At 39.2% G+C, this 23,467-nt stretch overlaps 1 protein-coding gene across 1 annotated transcript in view; it reads left to right on the top strand.

The window, feature by feature from the left end:
* Nucleotides 1–23,467, top strand: part of LOC145670979 (integrin beta-PS-like) — a 77,824-nt gene that overhangs the window by 18,201 nt on the left and 36,156 nt on the right. Inside the window, exon 4 of the mRNA XM_081739604.1 lies at nt 6,030–6,258. Within this exon, the coding sequence (XP_081595730.1) occupies nt 6,030–6,258 (229 nt within the window). The remainder of the gene's footprint in view (nt 1–6,029; nt 6,259–23,467) is intronic.

Here is a 23,467-nt window from a genome sequence, read left to right as displayed (position 1 = left end):
GCATTTGAACCATGGATTAAGACATTTCTTTTCATATGTGTCGACTGTGGGACAATGTCCCAAACAAAGAGGGACATTGATACAATCGTTCTTCATTCAACGAATCTTCTGATCCTGATGTAAACATTGCAGAATGGTATTACTCCGCCAGTCATCGGATGATTGGCTGTCGGTCAGCGCTTCGTTCGAGAAGCACGTGCTTGTACCACGCAGTTTACAAAACAATACCACCACGAGAAATATTGTGATCTTGCAGACGAAACGATTAATTTCAAACATGGCTATTTTGCATTATAAAAGCAAGAAATAATTACTACATATTAAAGTTGGAATTTCTGTTTGTTTCCCTACTCGCGATTAAAATAACAATAATGCTATTTGATGATTTGATTGTGGTTTTAAAAGTAAACAAAAGCGAAAAATAAAAACATGTTAACATACCTATTGCGAATCTGACATGGGTTGAATCCCTTCCATATCCGTGTCCTCGCTCTCACTGCTACTGGTGTCGTCAACAACATTTATAACCAAACGGTCAACAACTGAATCACAGATCCCATCCAATTCTAAGAATTTTTCCTCCTCGCCTACGACGTGTTTAATACACTCTTGCCACTTATCAGCTGTTACCTGCTCCAAACCCTTTTGAACCAAGCTCTTAACTTCCTTGATTTTGAACGTGGTATTATTACTTCTAACATAACCCTTGACCTGACTCCACACCAACTCAATCGGGTTAAAGAAACAATGGTAGGGAGGGAGTCTTAAAACAGTGTGGCCAGCGTTTTCTGCCATACTGTCAATAATATATTTATCATATTTTGATTTTACATTTGCTGCTTTTATCACCTGAATTAGCTCGTCTTTTATCATGTCTTTTGCGTATGGTATGTCTTTATTTCCCATCCATTCAATAATATCGTTTTTGACCCACGATCTGTTTGGAATGTGCTCTGACTTTACACTGTGATATGGCGCATTGTCCATGACAATCACACTGTTAGGTTCGAGTTTCGGCAAAATGTTTCGAAACCAATTGCTAAACACATCACCTGTCATCGCATCATGATAATCCCCCGTTTTGTTGGATTCAAAAAGCAAGACCCCTCCCTCCAAAAAACCGTCTTCACTTCCAATATGTAGGAGAATCAGGCGCTTCCCCTTTCCTGTAGGATTTTTCAAGCCGGTGCTCAAACCTGAAAGAAACGCTTGCTTTCTTTTACACTTGAGTCAACCCACACTTTTGTTGTCGTATGACCTTCATTGACCCAAGTCTCATCAAGGTAATATATTTTTTTACCTTGTTGCCTGTAGGAACGAATTTTCCTTAGGTATTCCCTCCGCCAGTGTACTATATCTTCACGATCAATGATTATTTGTTTTCGATTTCTGCGGACAAATTCGAACCCGCTTTCACACAGTAGAGTATAAAAAGTCGTTCTTTTGAAATTAGGTAAATCTGTGTCGATGTTTACAGCGGACAGCACTTTATTGATTGTTGGTGGTTCATTTCTCACATAAAATTGATGAACTTTTCTACGAATAGCAGTTCTTACAAATTCATCACACTGAACTTCCAATACTGGTTTCTCACGTCTATGTTTCTTCCCGGGAGTTGACAGTATTCCTTTTTTTAATCTTTCACTGCGAGCACCATTAACACTAAACACAGACACACCAGTAAATTCTGCAGTTAATTTCACTATGTCTTTTATGGCTAGCGTTGGATGTTTTTCACACAGCTTATGGAAAACATTGAGAACAATACGTTTTTCACCACTACGCAACGGTTTACCCTGTCGATGTTTTACATATTCCCCGCACGCGGCCATATTGTAAACTGTAATTCGCGCGAAGGTGGAGCAAAGCCACTTTCTGCACATGCGTATTCTCTTTTATTGCATTAATTCAATTTAATTCTTAGATATATTGTTACTTCTATTATTTAATTGTAAGGAAATTGCATTTCTAGAAGGAAATTGCTTTATAAGAAACAAAAACATTTAAAAAAGAGCTTACTTGATGATGGACTATTTTCTTCTACCGCATGGATGTTGATAGGCTCTGTAACCAATGAAATAAAGCCATCACCACGTGTATTTGTTTACATGAGGTACTGAACGTTCCTTGAACGAACTTTAGTTACGTTTTACCAAAAAGTGCACCAGATGTAATAGCAGAATGTACAACGTTATTTTCCTAGTTTTCGCACGTGGGATGGTGTTCCAGCAGTGGTGGGACATTTGATATTTGTTCATTAGCTACATGTTGATATCAAAACACACATTGGCCGCATTTCAATATCGATCATGCGATCCCACTACTGACATTTCTTGAGTTTACCAAGTTTCTTAGTTAGTGCTCTTGCACAATTTCTACTTGGCCTCAGTTGTTGCATCCTTATTGGTATGCAACCGTGCATATCATATTGCATCGGATTGATGAAATATTATTGCTGAATTGGCAATGCCTTTCATGTTATTGATGCTATTCCTAACATTTCCGACGCTTTGAACTCACGTTTACTGGGTATGAGTGCATTTCTGAGCATTTTTCGTTACGTGTTTCCACACATGTGAATCACTCTGCTTCATCTGTTGTGCTCTACTGACACTCCAGAAGTCTTTCTAGTGCATTTGAGTACAAATTCGCTACATTTAATACTCAGAACGTCACTGTTGGCCAGCATCCGTACCTGGCGATTACGCAACCACACACAACGGGCATGAAGTTGTCCGCCATTTTTGTATTTGTTCCAGATGTCGACTTAATACAAACGAATTATTGTTACCCGATAGAAACCGTATCAATTCATATCCATTTAGACCAATTTTCATTTGGCAGATTATCCGGGACTCCATACGTTCCTTTGGGGAACCCCTTGCGCGTGCATTGTAGGATTGTGAAACATGCAAAATTCAATAGAGCAGGTATGACTTGTTCAGTGAATTTTTTACCCGCACTCTTTACATTGGATAGTTTCCGAACTATTGGCGTCCGAAAGTCATTTTCCTACGCTTTCGACACCTTGTAGATCCGAAACTATGTCCGATAGCCGAAAGTTCAAGAGAACTTTTTTTCTTGTCTCAGTGACAGGAGTCACCTCCCAAGAGTTGTAACACTTAATTTGCAACACCCGATATATATATATATATATATATATATATATATATATATATATATATATATATATATATATATATATATATATATATATATATATATATATATATCTTCTTAGATTGAATTCCAATAACTTCGCCACATCAAAGAGCATGTAGTAAAACGAACTAAAAATGTAGAAAAGAAAACTAATCAGTGGGCTAAACAATTTTCAAATTAAAAATGTTAGGAGATAATTATGAAATCTTTTCTAAAATTTTAAATAAAGATTTGAAAGTGATGAGCCAATCAGACTGCACTAAGGATGACTTTCTACCAATGTCCCTAGATCATGAGATGTAACGAAAGTTCGAATTGTATAATTGTTGTCGCTGCACACCAATCGAATTTAACAATTATCTATCAGGACTCAAGTCCTAAATTTTTACATCAAAGTACTTAGACTATGAGTCGCAACTACAATCCTCAGGTTCAAAATGTGAAATTGTAAATATATTAATAGGTTACAATAATTACTTATCAGATTTCAAGTCCAAAATTTGGTGTTAGAGGCAGGAATCAAACAGATTTGACTAAGATTAATTTTTCACCAATGAGCTTAGACTACGTTTGAACCATGACTGCAAACCCTAAGGCTCAAAGTTGAAAAAAAATGTTGTTGTATATTAACCGGTTTTAATAACTGCTTATCAGGTTTTATACCATAATTTCATTTCAAGTAAAAAATTTTAAGTTTACGGGAGGCAATGATCAGCTAATGAAATCCAGCAAAACATAACTTTTACTCAATGACCTAACACTAATTTTCTTACTTTCAAAGTCGGCATTGTTAATCAAAAGCAGAGATCAACCAATCAGACATCACCAATTATCTTAGACTATGAGTTGTTCCTAAGCCTCAAAGTGTTAAGATGGCAAATTACGTCAAAATCTTCCAAAATTAGAATTTTGGCAACTTTTACCTATGGAAGAACATAGATTGAAGCATCGAAATTTACGTAAAGTGTATACGAATCCTAGAGAACGTTTATCCTTCTTTTTATTTCCGACAATTCCCATCACCGAAGTTGAAGAGGTGTATCAAGGTATTCACATTCGATGAAAAAAAATTGCCGCTATGTATTTGGATCCTAGTGAACATTTACCAATTTCTACTGTTGATAATTCCTAGATTTAAGGTGGGCCAACACACATCCTTGCAAAATTCAAGAGAAGTGCATCAAGTATCTGTGTTCTATGGAAGAGAATTGACCTATATATTTATTCATAAGACCATATAATCCAATAAACCTTCATCAAAGATAAAGTAGGACAAAAATCATCCACGTAACGAGCACATGGCAAATACGTATTGATTGCGAATATTTTTGGATTTTTTTTTACCCACAACAGGGAACGAGATAGACCAAACTCATACAGGTACATACAATAATTTTATACTATCGTTCCAAACTTTTAGTTTAAAAATTCCCTAAATTTAAGAAGAGTTCCTATCCACCTTTCCCAAAATTTAACGCATGGACCAACGTACCATCTCCAGAATTTAGGGGGAATGGTCCTAGGCAACCCTGGGCGAGAGATCATGGGAACTGAATTAGAAACTCAGGAGCAAAAAAAAAAAAAAAAAAAAAAAGTATCCTCAACTGGCCTAGGTGGCTAGGTGGCAATCGCCGCTCAAACAGAAGCAAATTCAAAAGGAGGCCCAATGACAATGTTAATGAAAATAGGTCGTCACATGAATTTAGAATAAAATTACTTAACCCGTAAGAACTCGCGCCTTTTTTGTGACACCAGTACTCGCGCGGGAGTCCAGTAGACCCAAAATTGATATTAGTTTTTTACAATAAAAATATTTTTGTAATAATTAAGGCAATGTAGCATAACTCTAGAAATGTTTTTAAAAGTATTTGCTGCAATTGGATTCTTTTGTACTCGTTTACAGACATTATTTTTATATTTTTTCATCAGGACTTCTGGCGAGCAACACAAAAGTTACCTTTTTGGGGGGTCTGTGAACACTCCGCGCGAGTACGTAAGGGTTAAATTGAAATGAAAATTCATTTCATCAATTTCTGGTAGCAATATTAAGATTTACTGTTGACAATTTCTTTCCTTATCTTTAATCACGTCTCAACCATAGTAGATAGTTCCGTTACGATCACCCTGTAGACCTATATGGGCACAAGAGTTCCATAAATACGCGCAATCTGGGTACTTGACATAGTTCGTGGACTTTGTTCCGGAGGGTATACTCCCCCCGAAAAATATTTCAAACTGCATGCAGGGGGCGCTGTTTTGCAGCTTATCGTATCCCTTGTTCACGAATTCTGAAAACGCCAGTGCTAACTTTACATTAATTTGTCCGTAGTTCTTTATTAACAATTTTAAATTTCAGCCATTTCAAGCCGAGATGAAGAAAATATGCTAATGATCACTGTCTGTGTTGTTCTCAGTGGCGTATTTACGATTTTGTTTCGGGAGGGACTTTGCTAACTTTCGGGGGGGGCTTTGCCTGGAAATGTGAAAATTCTGCAAGATATTTCATTTACTTTACTATACTAAGTAAGCTTTCGGGGGGGCTTAAGCCCGGAAGCCACCCCCCTAAATACGCCACTGGTTGTTCTCATAAATATTGTTACATAACATATGCCCTGATTTTATATTATGATCTTTATGGTATAATGTACTATGTGGCTACTAAAGAATAGTGTGCTTTATCTAAGATAATGGTGTGCTTTTGTCGTTGGAAAACAGTGGGCAGTTCGGTTATGGTGGTTGGGGGATTGAGAATTCGGGGCCAGCACAAAATATCAGTCGCCGGGGCCAACTAGTAGCCAGTCCGGCACTGCTGCCTCTCATATTATTTATTAAATAGATCTATATACCTTTTCTCGTATTTATTACAGATGACCCTATAGAACTGGAAGTCACGTATATTCGAAAGGAAGACAATTCTCTGGATCTTTATTATCTAATGGATCTGTCAAACTCTATGAAAGATGACAAAGAGATGCTGTCAAACCTTGGCGATTTATTAGTTGAAAGTATGAAAAATATTACATCCAATTTTCAGCTGGGATTTGGAAGTTTTGTAGACAAGGTTGTAATGCCATACGTCAGTGTGGTACCTGCCAAGTAAGTATAATAAAATTTAATTGAAATGCTATATACTTATAATGGTAAGGGGTGTAATCCTGCAATTTTGGTATTCAACCTTCTACTTCAAGACAAATAGTCTGGCAGTTGCGGTATCATCAACTTTATATACTACCAATATAACGACCAGTAATAATAATAATAATATTGAACATATTTTCCAAAAGTTCATGTTTCTCAGATAAAAAAGAAATTGTCCTTTGTTAATGAACTCGATGTGCTGAAAACGAATATAACAAATAAATATCTGAATTGGTTACGGTTCCTTTGTAATATGTGCACATTTTTGAGAATATTGTTAAATACAGTAATTGTGTAAATACTGTATATGAGAATACGTTAAGCATACCATATCTGAGTCTGACTTTCGATTCCTTTTGGACCGTCGTTTGTAATCGACTTGGGAAGAATCTCTGATGAGATTTCAACGGTGGTCAGAACAGCATCGACATAGACAATTTGCTTCATCTTCGCAATGTCCTGATGAAAGCATTCGCCATTCCCATAGTTATCAGGAAAGAAATTCAAGTGAGAATTAAGAAGGTGTATCTTTAGGTCTACTTTGCAGCCGAACTTATGATACAAACCGAACATATCCTCAACCAGATCCTTGTAGTTTTCGGCCTTTCTTTTTCCCAGGAAATTTGCTGCTACTTGACAAAATGCATCCCAAACATAATTTTTTTTTTTTTTTTTACTGTGAAGAATTGCCTCAAACTTGGAGTCTCTGAAGAGCTATTTAATCTGATGAATTTACAAGTGCTTCACTAAGTCGATGATTTTTTTTTTCATACAGGTACTTAAATGTTGCTCTATTCTTATCCATGGCTTTTACGAAATTTCCGACTTGGTCGAGCTTGATGTGTAAAGGAGGAATGCTTATTTTATGCAAGTTTGCCGATAGTGGATGCTGTACATTCGTTTCTCCAAGCTTAAAAGATTCTCATGAAGGACAGTCTTTCTACCTGTATACTATGTTGCCCCATAGACAAAGAAAAAACTTTATATAACTTGTCAAGATAGACAGAACTTTCAGATCAGCGTAGATTTGTCAGCCATACTTATAGCAGTTATTCCTCTTCAATATCTGCTGTAGGTTGTCGTAAATCATTCATGTAGATTGTATGTCCGATTAGTATGGATGGAAGCTGGTTCCTGTTATTTACCAAACCGTTCATTTTGAAATCGGTCCATTCATGGAGTCATGTGTAATTGCAAATTCTTGTAGTAAATAATCAATATTGCAACAGAAGACATGTCTTACTTCTATTCTAAAGAAAGATTCAAGTTGCTGATAGCGTTTGCGAAGTGAAGTCACTCTGACATTTTCTTTGAGAAGAGTCTACTGTCGAAGTTGTGAGGCCAGATTCTCCGCTTTGCTTTTAGAATGATCTTTATCATCAACAACCACATTGACAATTTGCCGCCATCGATGGCGGACCGCCTCTTACTTCAGCGGCCAGGCCGCCAACCCAGGCCGTGTCAAGGAGGATATGGGCGTTGCCCGCTTATGCCGTTTTGTAGGTCTTTCCCGCTGGCGGCCGCCAGTGACGATAGCAGCTTTGCCGCTAAAGAGCCTATTGGGAAAAATCGTCGTCTGGTCGCGCTGCCTGTATGTTTGGTTCGCGTTCTTCATTTGTTACATGGTGATGCAGTGTAGGTGGACTCCTTCAAACGTTAACATAGAGAATTTACACGTTTACTAGTGGGAGAAGACTTTTTGTGAGTGATAAAAATGTGCATACATTAGTATATACCGTAGTGCTTTTACAAATGAACAATAGTCTGTTAACTGTATCAAGTTGCTGGTTAAGCGAAAATGACAAGAACATCAGTGGTAAAAGTGCAGGGGAACGCGGTAGGACGCCGTCCTCCCAGCTCCAAAAAATATGTAGGGCGTCCCCCCGTTCCTAAGAAATTACCATGGGCAAGGATAGGTAGGGGCGGCGTGACGTCATGCCGCTACCTACCGTCCTCTACCTTTTCAGATTCACTTTTACCCCTGAAGAACATGATGTGTAAGTGGCCCCTGGTGCGAAAGAAGACAAATAAAGTAAATGTTAACAGGCTAATAGTATTCCATGTAAAACATGAGGAATCGATAATGTCCGCTGAGCTAGGATATGACCAGCAGGTAGTAGCACTGTACTCATGTAACAATTGTTAGACAGTTCGTAGGCTTACAAAACTATTTTCATGACCGATTACAGCAGAACATGTTTCGTTATTTGTTACTTGCCAAAATTTCAAATATATTGTTTAAAGCTTTGCTCATTGCAAACAATGAACTCCAAAAGTAAAATTCTCACTGACAATTGCAAGTTACTTCCGTTATGCTTCGAAGGCGATGTCTTTGGTGTTTCGTACAATCCAAAGCCTACAATCGCCTCAACCTTTTACGCCGTATCACTGGTACTACCTGGGGCTTGAACACACACATGCTCTAAACAACCTACAGTCTTTCTCCGCCCAGTTCTCACCTTTTGGTTTTACCGCCTGGATTGCCGCTGTTCCCTCATTTTATACAGGCTGTTCCCTGTACTAGACTTCAAATTCTTGAACGACACGCCCTCCGCTTAGCTTTCCGTATCCGCCTTCCTAGCCCAACACATGAACTCTACGATCGCACTCCATTCCCCCACATTCTTTATCACCTTGAAATTTTACGCCTTCGATACATTTCTTCTCGGTTTCAAACTCATCATCCCCTGCTTCTAGACACAATGCATCATTTTGCTTTACATCCTTCAAATGTCCTTCTCCGACATACCCCTCTTTCACTCCTCTTTACCCTCTACCATTTCTCCTTACCCCTGACAGTCCCGACCATCTATTCATCACAGACTACTTCACCGCTACGGCATCACCTTGCATCATTCCATCTTATGCACAGTAGTCCTCTTGTTTAACTGGGCTTCCCCTGTCTCCATCAGATCCGGAGTTGCCCCCGGATCAGAAGATAACCCTTATCTGTTTTGCTAACAAAATCCGTTGTCTTGACGTCTAGTGCACCTCATTTCCATTCATCCTATCCACCTTAAGCTATGATTAAGTTAACGACCATAATGCCCACCTCTTCCTTTAATATATGATTTACTGCTCTCTTGATCAGTAAATGTCCTCCCAATATATTTATGATTATGAACAATATAATGTTGAAATAAAGTTTAATATCCTCCCCATATATTTATGATTATGTCTTAATAGAGTTTAATAAATCTTACAGTACCCATCCATACTTTCCTGATAGCCATTATTCCTTCACTCCACATCCCGATATAAAGGGCGGTACCCTTTGGGCGGGAGCTAGTCGTCCGTGACTAGCAAAAGAAACCTTGGTGTTACCAGACGATATCACTACAAGTCTACAAAAGGAACGCAATACTGCACCTAGCTTTAATTGTATGACGTATGTACTCATCAAGCATGCGCCTCCTTCTTTTCTTCTATTTCTCAGTCAACTTTATATTATCATCCTTCGTACTGGTTTCTTTCCACTTGATTGGAAATTCTCGAAGGTTCTTTTATTCGAAGTCAAAGAAATCCTCATCGGATGTTCAGTCGTATCGAGCAATTCATTTAACTAGCTGCCTCTGTAAAATCTTGGTACGGATTCTTGTTCACCGACTCCATGACCATATCCGACGACACAATCTTCTACCTATCCATCAAGCTGGTTTCCGGCCTCATTTCAGTACTATAGATTAGCTATTACGTCTTACCACGGCCGTTTATGACCAATATAACATTAGTTTTCTGTCTTGTTTAGTCACCTTTGATCTCGAGAAAGCATTTGATAAAGTTTGGCATCCTGGGCTTATTTATAAACTACATCAATATATATTACTTATATTTCCTATATACACTTGATCAATTCCTTCTTAACATGACGTCTGGCATACATATCCATAAACAGAACTCTTTCTCATCCAATCTTCTTACACTCTGGAGTTCCTCAAGGTTCATCTTTGTCGCCTCTCTTCTATCTCCTATACATTGCCGATCTCAGATTACCAGCCAACATACAAATTTATCAGTTTGCTGACAACACAGCTTTTCTTTCAACAGGCCGTACTATTCACCAAATTAATCGGCTTATGCAACTTCCTATTGATAGATTTGTCGACTGGTGTAACATATGGAGACTTAACTCTGTGAAGACACGATCACTTGTATTTTTACCACCAGGACGACGCTCTAGAGTGTACCGTAACCCGACTTTGCTACGCCTCCATGTTTAGCATACACCAGTTCCGGTTCATTCGACTCTGACTTACCTTGGTATTGCCTTTGACAATAAACTATCTTGGATCCCACATCTTAAGAACGTTGTTACCCAGGCTCAAAATAGACATAATTTGCTCAAACGGCTAGTTGGCACAAGCTGACACTATATCACCTCCAATTGGATCCTGCCACTAGAGACCCCGAGATCTTTGTCATATATCATCCACGCCATCTATCACATCATGTTTATCCATCATACGCACAGTGATTACCAACTAATATGGGCCTCCCCTGTCTACATGAGTTCCTGAGTTGCCCCAGGAACAGAAGATAACTGCATCTGTCCACTAACGAAACCTCATGATGTGATGTCTAGTGCAATTCACTCATTATCATTTCATCATAGTGTCCTTTCACTTAATATATTATGTTTTCTACTTTGTTACTAGCCTTTTTCCCTTTATGAGCCTTCAAGCATATATAATATTGTTCTACTTTTCACTTCTTTATTCGTTTTATGCACCTATAACCTTTTGTTATTATGGTTATTGTTTAATTATCGTTACATTGATTAATAATTATCAGTATTGAAAGTATATATAAATTATTCAATAACTAATGAATAAAGAAAAATCCCATAGACCCATTATAATATTACGAAGTCCAAAATGTTTATGAATCACTCTGCCGAGGAAAGAGCAAAACCCTTTAACCAGGTAAAATATTTGGTGTTAACTTACAAGTACAACGCTGAAGTGGTAGTTATTTTGTATTTTAACTATGTATTGGTGCAGATGTTTCAGCACTCAAGTACCAATACGTTGTTGCTAATATTGAGAGTAGAGGATTAAAAGCGGCAGTGAAGGGCCCGTTAATGGCGGTACTGGCTGTTACGAAGCGGTCATGTTGCAGTTTGATGGCGGCACTAGCGATTCAGAAGAGAAACGGTGGTGGGAGACCAGTGTTGGGCAAATTTCAATTGAATTAACAATTAACAATTAATCTGTAAATTTAATTGTTAATTGCAATTAACAATTGAAATAAGTAATGGTTAATTGTTAATTGCAGTTGGCCATTAAAAAAGGAGAATCAATTGCAATTGATCAATTGATTGAAAGTAATTGCAGTGGAAAGTAATTGCAATTGAATTCTGTAATTCAATTGCAATTGAAATTAATTGGCAATTGATTCAATTGCAATTGATTTCCACAGCAATTACTTTCAATTGATTGATCAATTGCAATTGATTTTCACTGATTAATTTTCAACACTGTAGTTCAGAGAGGGCGTGGGACAATGAAAACTTTAGCCACGACCAATTGACTCACCACCCGTCGTGACCCACGACCCACCGTGACCCACTCTGACCCACCACCCACCATAAATCACTCTTACCCACTGTGACCCACAGACCCGCCAAAACCCATTGTCATCAACTCTGACCCATGATTCACGCCCTCTTCTCTACTGACTAAAGAGTTTAAACTTGTAATAAAACAAGCCTATAAAATTATCACTCATCGGAGTTTGAATTTCTACGATCAATCGCTCAAGCATCGCACTAATACAATAACAGCGGATCTGACCTTTCTAATATAAATAAAATAGTTTGTTCGTGTGTCTGTGTGTCTATCTTTGTGCGGCCTGTGGACGGGACGAGTGGACCGAAAGTTTTCAAAATTTGGTCACGGGTAGCTTGGTCTAGGCCCCAGACCAAGACGAAGAGTTTTTTTTTTTAATTCCTTACTATGGGGTCTCCAGGAGACGTTTACCGGGACCGGCCTGGGGACCAGACAAGTCGACCGAGAGTTACCAAATTTTGGTCAAAGATACCTTGGTCCAGGTTTCACACCAAGGCAAAGCTTTTTCGAAAAAATTCGAACCAGGGGGTCTCAGGGGGGCGTTTACCGGGACATGTAAAAGTAGTAGAAAATGACTGATATCAGTGTCGATTTCATAGTTTTCGCGGTCGCTGAGATCAATGGTGAAACTCCGATCGCATTAACTTCCAAAATCATCGTATTCTGCTACGGGTCGTGGGTCAATGGGGGGGAGGGGGGAAATACCGAAACGTACAAGTAATCCAAAATGACCGATATTAGTGTCAACTCCATAGTTTTCGCGGTTGCTGATATCAATGGTGACACTACCATTAGCGATGACTTTCAAATTCATCCACCGTTGTATGCGGGCCTTGGGTCACCAGAGGGGGGAATTCCGAGACATGTAAAAAAATAATCGAAAATGACCGATATTAATGTCAAATTCATAATTTTCGGGGTAGCTGAGCTCATTGGTGAAACTCAAGACCGCGTTTACTTTCACATTTAGCCCCCATCAGATAAGAAACGGGGGCATTATGAAGGGGATCACGAGACATGTAAAAATAATCCACAATGACCGATGTCAATTCCGTAGTTTTCGCGGTGGCTGAGATTAATGGTGATACTTTCATTAGCGATGATTTTCAAATTTAGCCAGCATTGTATGCGGGCCGGGAGTCACCGGGGGTGGGGAATTGCGAGACATGTAAAACTAATGGAAAGTGACCGATATTAGTGTCAAATCCATAGTTTTAGCTGTCGCTGAGATGAATGGTGATACTTCTACAGCCGTTGACTTCCAAATACAGCCCCCATCGGCTGCAGACCAGAGGCATTGTTTTTTTCAAAATTGGAACCAGAGGATTATAGGGATTTTTACCGGCATATGTAAAAACTAGTAGAAAAGGGCAGATGTTAGTGTCACATTCATAGTTTTCGTGGTATTAGTTGGGGGTTGGTGGATGCCAGAGGAGATTGTTTCACAATACGAACCAAGGGGGTCTGAGGGGGTGTTCACCGGGACATGTAAAAGTAGTAGAATTTGTGTCGAATCCATATTTATCGGGGTTGCTCAGACGTATAGTGACACCCCCGATAGTGTTTACGTTCAAATTCAGCCCCATCGGCCTTCCCAATGAAAGCACATGTACGTTGTTGGATATATATTCACACAAAATATATCCAATGTTAGAAATGTTTCTTAATTGTTCTCACGTTGTTCAATTTGTTTACATTGATATTTTATCTGATCCGTGCGAAGAACGGGTATAACAGCTAGTACGAAATGGTAAAGTGTTTGTTATGGACCAAATTACAATGAATTCAATTATATATAAATAGATAATTATTATAATTATAACTAATAAATATTTCCTTGTTGAATCATAGAGCTCCTCCGTGGCTAAGCGGTTAGCGTACGCGCCTTTGGCGTGGGAAACCCGGGTTCGATTCCCTGCGGGAGCTCATGTGGTTCGGATTCCACGTTAATCAGTAGGTCCATGTCTCATATAGCCTCGCTGCTGACCGGGACGTTAAACCCCAAAAGCAACTCAAAATCAAATCAACTTGTTGAATTATACATATTTTTCAGTGGAAAAATGAATACAATTTAAAAGTCCCAAATCAACGTTAATTAGACCAACTTAAAGGAAAAATGTATAAAATTTTCCATATAATTAAGCTTACAAACTTAAAATTTCCATGTAATTAAGCTAAATTACCATTTTTGTGTCGTTTTGTGCGCCTATTTCCTCGTTTTCTGCGTCACCGGAAATGGGTCCTACAGATATGGCGGAACAAGTTAATGTTGTTCCGTCAGGAACGATTTCGAGGTTGTTTCCTTCACATCGTCTTGTGCGTGTTTTCTACCGTTTTGTAAGCCTACGTTTTGTGAATCAATGGTAGTGGGTCAAAATGGGCATTCAATGTGGGAAGAAAACTGATCCACTCTCCCACCAGTATCGAATTTCAAGGTCGCTTTTTTCGCATTGTTTAGTGCATATTTATACCGTTTCTGCGCATACTTTCACGTTTTGTAGGCCAACGAAAGTGGGTCAAAGGTGACCTACAAATATGGCAGAGAAAGACATATTCATTCCACTTTCAAGGTCCATTTTGACCCTCTTCCACTGATGCACAAAGCGACACAAATCATGTATAAAAAGTGTGAAGGAAACGACCTCATTTGATGGTGACGGAACAGCATTAAGTTATTCCGCTATACTTGTAGGCCATTTTGACCCATTTTTGTTGTCGCACTAAAGTGGAAATAGAAGCACTAAAGTGGAAATAGGAGCACAAAACGGTACAAAGCAGGCACTATACGATGCGAAAGAAACGACCCCCCAAATTCGATAGTGGCGGAACAATGGCTCTAGTTTCTCGGACCATTTTGACGCATTTCTGGTGATGCTCAAAACGTGGAAGTAGGCGAACAGAACGGTACAAAATACACACTAAACGATGCGAAAGAACCAACCCCGAAATTCGATAGTGGCGGAATAGTGAGCCATTTAACTCCCACTTTAAAGGCCCGTTTAACTCACTTCCGGTGACCACAAGACGAGGAAGTAGGCACAGAAAACTTTTAAAAAAATAATCACTAAACGATGCGAAAGAAACGACCTAGAAATTCGATAGTGTCGGAACAATGGGTCATTTTGGTCACACTTTGGACGTCCATTTTCACACACTTCTGGTGGCGCGCAAAACGTGGAAATAAGAGCACAAAACGGCACGAAACATTCACTACTCGACGCGAAAGGAAGGACCACGAAATTCGGTAGGTATAGTGGTGGAGCAGTGGGTCATTTTCGTCCCACCTTCGAGGCCCATTTTGACCGTCTTCCAGTGACACACAAAACGTCGAAATACGCGCACAAAAGGGTATGCAATGTGAAATTAACGACCTCGAAATTCCATAGTAGCGGAACTCTTGGTCATTTTCGTCCCATCTTGGAAGCCCATTTTGACCCACTTACGGTGACGCACAAAACGTGGAAATAAGGGCACGAAACGGCACGAAAATCCACTAGTCGATGCAAAAGGAAGGATATCGAAATTCAATAGTGGTGAAACTCTTGGTCATTTTCATCCCACCTTCGAGGCCCATTTTGACCATCTTCCAGTGACGTACAAAACGTCGAAATAGGCGCACAAAAGGGTACGCGATGTAAAATTAACGACCTCGAAATTCGATAGTGGCGGAACAGTGTGTCATTTTCGTCCTACCTTGGAAGCCCATTTTGACCCATTTCTGGTGACGCACGAAACGTGGAAATGGGGGCACGAAACAGCACGAAAATTCAGTAGTCGATGCGAGAGGAAGGATATCGAAATTCGGTAGTGGCGGAGCAGTGGGTCATTTTCGTCCCACCTTCGAGGCCCATTTTGACCGTCTTCCAGTGACGCACAAAACGTCGAAATAGACGTACAAAAGGGTACGCGATGTGAAATTAACAACCTCGAGATTTAATAGTGGCGGAACTCTCGGTCATTTTCGTCCCATCTTGGAAGCCCATTTTGACCCACTTTCGGTGACGCACTAAACGTGGAAACAAGGGCACGAAACGGCACGAAAATCCATTAGTCGATGCAAAAGGAAGGATATCGAAATTCAATAGTGGCGAAACTCTTGGTCATTTTCATCCCACCTTCGAGCCCATTTTGACCATCTTCCAGTGACGTACAAAACGTCGAAATAGGCGCACAAAAGGGTACGCGATGTAAAATTAACAACCTCGAAATTCGATAGTGGCGGAACAGTGTGTCATTTTCGTCCTACCTTGGAAGCTCATTTTGACCCATTTCTGGTGACGCACGAAACGTGGAAATGGGGGCACGAAACAGCACGAAAATTCAGTAGTCGATGCGAAAGGAAGGATATCGAAATTCGGTAGTGGCGGAGGAGTGGGTCATTTTCGTCTCACCTTCGAGGCCCATTTTGACCGTCTTCCAGTGACGCACAAAACGTCGAAATAGACGTACAAAAGGGTACGCGATGTGAAATAAACGACCTCGAGATTTAATAGTGGCGGAACTCTTGATCGTTTTCGTCCCACCTTGGGGACTCATTTTAATCCACTTCCCACGACGTACAAAACGGAAGTAGACGCACAAAACGGCACAAAACGATGTGAAGGAAACAATCTCGAAATTCATTGGTGGCAGAAGAGCAATAACTTGTTCCGCCATATTTGTAGGCCAATTTTGACCCACTTCCGGTGATGCACAAAATGTGGGAATAGGCGCATAAAGCGACACAAAAGATGCAGAACAAAGTACCTTGAAATTCGTTGGTGGCGGAACAAGTTAATGACGCCGTGAGCACCAATATAAGTATATACTGTAGTTCTTACCAGTTGGCGCGGTGGGTCAGTGGTAGAGCGTTCACCTCCGGTGCTTGAGGTCCCTGGTTCGATCCCAGCTCGCGCAGTTTGTACTTTGTGGTGGACAAACACCGTGCTCGTGGATTTTCTCGGGGTTCTCCCGTTTCCTCCCACTTTCTTCATTTCATTCATTTCCTATCATCACCGTATCCTTTTGCCTATCCGGCATAAGCGTGAGACGTAAAACTAAAGATTTCTTATCATTTTTTGTAGTTCTTACCATCAAGGCTGAGAACTGCACGGTCCAATTTTTTTAGCCAAAGTAGAAGCCCAACCGGAATAGTGATGTCAACCGACTAGGCTTGGTTCAACTGAGCGTACAGCTTGAGCTGGCTTGGTTGGGATTACCCATCGACTGGGCTCAATTGAGCCAATGGCTTGAACCGGCTCGGTAAAGACGAGTCATCGGCTCGGCTCGATTGGAGCCAATGGCTCGAACCAGCTCCGTTGAAACGAGTCCATAGGCTGGGTTCGAGTCAGCTCAACTGAGCCGATGGCTCGAACGGGCTCGGTTGGGGTAAGCAATCAGCTCAATTCGGCTCGGCTCGTGTGAGCCATCGGCTGGAGCTGGCTCGGTTGGATGAGCTGTTGGCTCGGCTTACTTCTCGGTTCGGCTCGATAAGTGAATAAGCTGTGAGCGAGCCGCTTGAGCTGTTGACAACCCTAAGCCCGGGTCGAGCAGTTTTGAACATGTTTGACTGGAGTCCCATAACTTCTAACAATTTTTGGCTCGAGCCCCAATACTTGCTCCTCCTGAACTCAAACCAAGAACCTCGTGACCGATGTCCTTGCCTCCTGAAGATTTCTTGACGACTAAGATCGACAGTCAACTAATTTTTAGTATTCCGATACAAACCGCCTATATTCCATGTTTATACAGGTACACGGTGTTATAATGATAATTAATTATAGTAGTAGTAGTAGTATCATTGATTATTATATTGTCTATGTAGGATATTTGAAGATAGTAGTACTTGGAACTACACAAAGGATTTACCTCGAATTGTCTCGACTCGACTGGAAACTCGACCCGAATTCGAGTCGAGTTGGGGGAAATTTTTCGAGCCGAGATCTCAAGTCGAGCTCAAAGATGTCTGCTTCGAGTCGAGTCGAGTTTTAAAGAAAACTCGCTCGAACTCGCTGGTGCCCATTCCTATTGTATGCATGACGGGCATATAGAGTTCTTTCGAGGGGGATAGAACCATAAACATAATATATTTTAAAAAATACTTAGTTTCCTGGCTTTCTTCCCAGGGGGGGGGGAAGGGATGGTAGGTATCCAGCATTTCTTATAAGTACCTTATTTGAAATATGTAAAACAGTAACAAGTGGACAACACAATACACACACATCTTCTTATCTTCAGTTTTAATTGCTGATTTCAATTACAATTAACAATTACAATTAACAATTACAAGTTTCAATTGTCAATTGCAATTAACAATTAAATGTTTCAATTGCACCCTTTGCAATTGACAATTAACAATTAAAAGTTTCAATTGCCTGGTGACCAATTAACAATTAACAATTGACGAAAATTTAATTGCAAATTTTATGATTGAATTCAATTGCAATTGAAATTAATTGTCAATTACAAATTGAAATCAATTGCAATTGAAATCAATTGCAATTGATTTTCAGAGCAATTACTTTCAATTGATTGATCAATTGCAATTGATTTCAATTGATTTTGCCCAACACTGTGGGAGACCAGCCCAGTGCGACATTTTGATGACAGCAGACACATTACCGCTAGGCGGGCCGCCGCGGAAAAAGTGTAATATCGTTGGTGGGCTGCTGCCGATACTGGCCCGAGGTCTGCTGTTTGGTGGGCCGCCAGCGGATTGTCAATGGGGAAGGTCTTTCAGTATATTCACAATTATTTTATGTGACTTAGATGTTTCACAAAAACACGAGAAATCATCATCTCTACTGTCATCAAATACTGACGTTGACAATTGAAAACTCTGTCGGAGTCTTTAGAAACCTTCGCCAATCAAAACAGATCGTACAGCAACGGTATGTTAGGATATTGCATTGTGCACTTCTTTTTCTTGATAATGTCTACAGAAACTGGCGGCATCACACAAAGAAAATAGTTAGCCATTCAAATGATTCGTAAGCTACTTCCAAATTATGGGCGCAGAAAATGACATCTAGTCTTTCATTTACGATTAAGCGATTGTGAAAGATTTACTGCACAAGTGCGGCAGGATACATGTGGAGAACAGTTCTTGTCCTGAAAACTTATTTTCCAACCGAAATACAAATCACTAGCTTTCCTAACAATTGATCTGAAGGTCTTTTGTCTGTGCATCAAATGCAATTTCGCAAATATGACAAAAGATGATATCACTATTGCGCAATTGCGAGGCTTTGTTAGTGTTGAATTTACATTCATTCACTCATAACTCAGACAACAACCACTCAATCAACAAACATTAACTTGTGCATGCTTCACAAAATACGAACAAATTGAGAAGTACTGTGCCAGAATGAGTTTAGGCCTACTATACGCAACCTATTATACCATCTCGCAGCATCAATTTCGCGATGCTCTCTATTAAAACTTAAGCTCGTATGATACAGTAACTTCCTTGCATCTTGGAATGATGTAATATGACACAAACGTACCTGATATTATGCGTAATTTTATGATAGTATAATTATTTTTGGTATATTGCGCACAGAAGGTCAATATCTCTGCAACGAGATTCAATCATTTTCTTTCCAATGTGATATTCGTGTTCAGCACATTGTTACCCACTCTCTAGTATGGCCACTTTGCAAGATAGAATGTCAATGACTACGATCAATTGTATAGAGAACAAGTGACTTTGATCCTAGTAAACACATGAAACCAATTCGCAAATCATTCAGAAACAGAAGAAACCCTGCACTCATATTCTATTCTCATTAAATTTAGTGCAATTTTAAGATATTAGGAATCAAAAGTGTTAATTTTTTCGTAACATTTACAACGAAAATGTGTATTTTCTTTGTTCTTATTAATTATTTGTTCAGGGCAAAAGTGGTAAGAAGAAGACATTGTAATATCTAATGTCAGAAAATGTTGATTTGTAATGTTTAATTTTCGGTTGAAGTGAAAAAGTGTTTATTGGTTGTCAAGTTGTCGTGGAAATGTTCTAATGTTAATTTGGTTACCAAGGAAACAGTTCTTGTTCCTTCTAACTATTTACGAGTGATTACCAATATACAACTACACGGAAGAAATTATCTGATTCTAATAGAACTTTTCACGTAGAATTCGAATCTGTAATCAGTTTTTCTCCATCACCCTCAGTTTTCTCGTGACAGAGGGATTTTCGGGAAATTTCCTCTCAAATTTCCCTTTTCTTCTTTTACCATTTTCATACCTGTAGCTCGGGTACCCTTAGGTATATAAACACACAAATTATATTGTTTGTTAGCTTGATTTATACTTAGTAAGCCCTCTAAGTTTCATAAGAATAATATGTTTGTTTCTAGAGAAATAAACATATTTACATAAAAATATGATATGTGTACTGTTCATTTTACCATATTCACGAGTACATATAAAATCACATATAACTTCAACGAAGATTACAATATAAGCACGGTTTATACCTCATTGGATTTGAAATAAAACATATTTTCAATGATGTGTACACCATGTCGCCATTTTTGTATGAGGGAATTTCTAGAGGGATTTTATGGGAAATGCCCTCCAGAAAGTAGTTTATAAGATTTTTTGTCTTAACTTGCTACTTGTATATAGTGATACAGAAACAGGAACTGCACTAAAACATAATTATAACTCTACTTAATAAATAATACAAAAGAAGTGAGTGATATCTTCTTAATAAATGAACACTTACTTACCTTAACTAAAATGTTTTAGTTGTTGCTATTTAATAAATAATACAAAAGAAGTGAGTGATTTCTTAATAAATTAACACTTACTTACCTTAACTAAAATGTTTAAGTTGTTGACTTTCTTCTGTGTTTGGCTTCTGGAACATCTCTTTTGAGTGTCCAGCAGTAATCAGCTAGCATTTGTGAACTCCACTGTCCCTGGTATTTCTTCTCTATGGAAGAAATGTTCTGATGAAAACGTTCCCCATGCTCATCACTAACAGCACCAAGGTTTTCAGGAAAGAAATCCAGGTGGGTGTCTAGAAAGTGAACTTTAAGGGACATGTTGCAACCCATTTCTTTGAATGATTGCAGGAAATCACTCACAATGTCACGGTAATTTGGGGCTTTCTGGTTTCCTAAAAAATTCTCTGTTAAACATTTAAATGAACACCAAGCTGCTTTCTCAACCGGAGTTAAGAGATCCTCAAATTTTTGGTCATGAATCAAATTTTTGGTCATGGTATTTGGGGGCCTACAAAAGTCCCTTCCTTGATTTTAGCGTCACTAACCCGAGGAAATTTTTCCTTGAGGTAACAACAGGGGTGTAGCCAAGGGGGCCCATCAGGGCCAGGCTCCCCAAATGAGTTCTTGCCCCCCTAAATGACCAGCTTATAAACCATCATCGTAAGGTTACCTCGCTTCAGTCATAAAAAAACAAAGTTTACATATAATTATAATTTACGGTAAAATAGTATGGGAAATACTATTTTACCATACCAATCGGAAAATAGTGTGGTATCCAGTGGCGTCGTTAAGGGGGCTAAGGGTGGAGCTTCCCACCTCAAAGTTCTCAATTTCTTAACAAGTTGGCAAATTAAAATACCTAGTTGGCAATTTGAAGAATGCCGCTTTGTTCGTGCTGCAAATCATTATCAGTTCTTTTATAGGCTTGGCATAAATTTTGTGTGGTTTTCTATCTTGAAATAAATTGATATATTCGTTGAAAGTTTCTTTACTTGTTGCAAGTGATCAGTGCCGGATTTACGTATAAGCTAAACAAGCTATAGCTTAGGGCCCCACTGTCTTGGGGGCCCCGAAAACGTGAAGGAAACTGGATATCCATTTCCAATGTATAAGAAAATCAATCAATAAAATAAAATTTACATATTTTATTTTATGGACGTAGCAACAGTGCTTCCTGTTGTGTAGGCTACTATGATGTAAGTAATGGTGTCCTTTCTGCTAGCCTGCTTCCTAAAATATCATTAGTTTATCCATTAGTGTATATAGGGTGCCTACGTTCACCTGGATACGTAAAGGGCCCCATTACCTTCAACAGTTTAGGGCCCCACTAAACCTAAATCCGACTCTGCAAGTGATCTTACTTCACTTTTGTTCATTTGATATTCCTAAACATTTTGAAGAATCTTTAATGAAAAATCGGGAAATTGTACCACTGACAAAAGCTGAATAGAGGTGGCGTGCAAAATTAAAACAAAGACAAGCAGAAGAAGCGTTTCGGTTGCAGGTAGAGCATTGGACGCAAAAGCATTTGATACAAGAACGTATACAAGACAACACGCAGATTGTGGAGATTAATAAGAGAATAATAAGAATTAATAGGCCTATTAATAAAGTAAGAACAAGGCAGTGACTGGTTAGTATAAACTTTTTACTATGTATAGTACGTAAATTTGACAAATTAGGAGTTTTTTCCCAATAGTAAAATATCAATTGGAAGTAGATTTTGATACCAGAGTGAATATATTGTGTAACCGTATGTGCTTTCTCTGTGAATAGACCTTTCCCTTTGAAAAAAAGTGATCATATTAATACGGAGGAAAACAATAGATTATTTCAGTTGTTTTGTAGTAAGACTATTTACAGGGCTTTTCGAGTAGGGAGAATTGAACAAAATGTGTTTTGGGAATGGTATCACAGTAGATTTCTGGGGGTATTGCTCGGTGGGGAGAAAAGCTACAATGGATGTCAAGCAGTGCCGTGCCTTGTGGTTGGGCGACTGCCCCGGGTGCAGATGTAAAGGGGCACAAACTTCGGGAGGAAAATGCATGTGCGTACACATGTATAAAATGCAAGGAAAAAAGTAATTAAAAGTGCTCAAAATCAAGAGAAAGCAGGGTTTAATTTTGAAAATTTTCTACCGCTTCGCGGTGGCGCTTCACGGCTGGTCTGTCGATCTCACCCATAGGTACGGGGGCATCGTCGTATACCCTCCCCCCGGGCGCTGAGTTACCACGGCACGGCACTGGAATCAAGTTATTTAGTCGCTTCCGCTGTGAACCTAAGTGTAAGATGCCAAAAGTCACATTTTGGGGTTCAAAACAATACGTCTGCTGGTTGAAAGCATAGACCGGTGTGTGTTTCACTTTATTTTCATACAAATGTGTTGCCTTTCCTACCTTATTTTTAATCCCGTAATTGCTTCTTTCGAAAGTTAAACAAAAATTGCAATTCTTCCTTCTTCCGCATTTGTAAGTCAAAGCATTACATATACCGTTGTGTTACTTATGTAGTTCACAGGGCCGCAACTATGGGGGAGAAAGCGAGGCACGTGCCCCGGGTGCGTGGTTGGAGGGGCACCTAAAAGGGAGATTATATATTAGTATTTTTCCTGCCGGTATTTAATATATTTCATCAGAGTGCAAAATCATGAAATCGAAGTGGGAGGAGACGAGGACTGAAGAATTAAAAAAAGAAAAAAACTGCGTACTTTTATGCTTCAAAGCTTCGATGTAGAAAGTTCAAGTATTTGGGCATCCAGAAGTAGTAAACTATACAAAGTTAGATATTACTAGTATACCGCTGATCACTAATTCATCTAATAATTAAATATGAAATACATGTTGATTACATATGAATTACGGTAATTACTTTGGAAACTTCTGACAT

Source organism: Thermobia domestica, chromosome 15 (assembly GCF_964235325.1).
Source record: "Thermobia domestica chromosome 15, izTheDome1.hap1.1, whole genome shotgun sequence".
NCBI lineage: Eukaryota > Metazoa > Arthropoda > Insecta > Zygentoma > Lepismatidae > Thermobia > Thermobia domestica.
The sequence above is the reverse complement of the archived record's forward strand: the minus strand, read 5'-3'. Positions and strand labels throughout refer to the sequence as shown.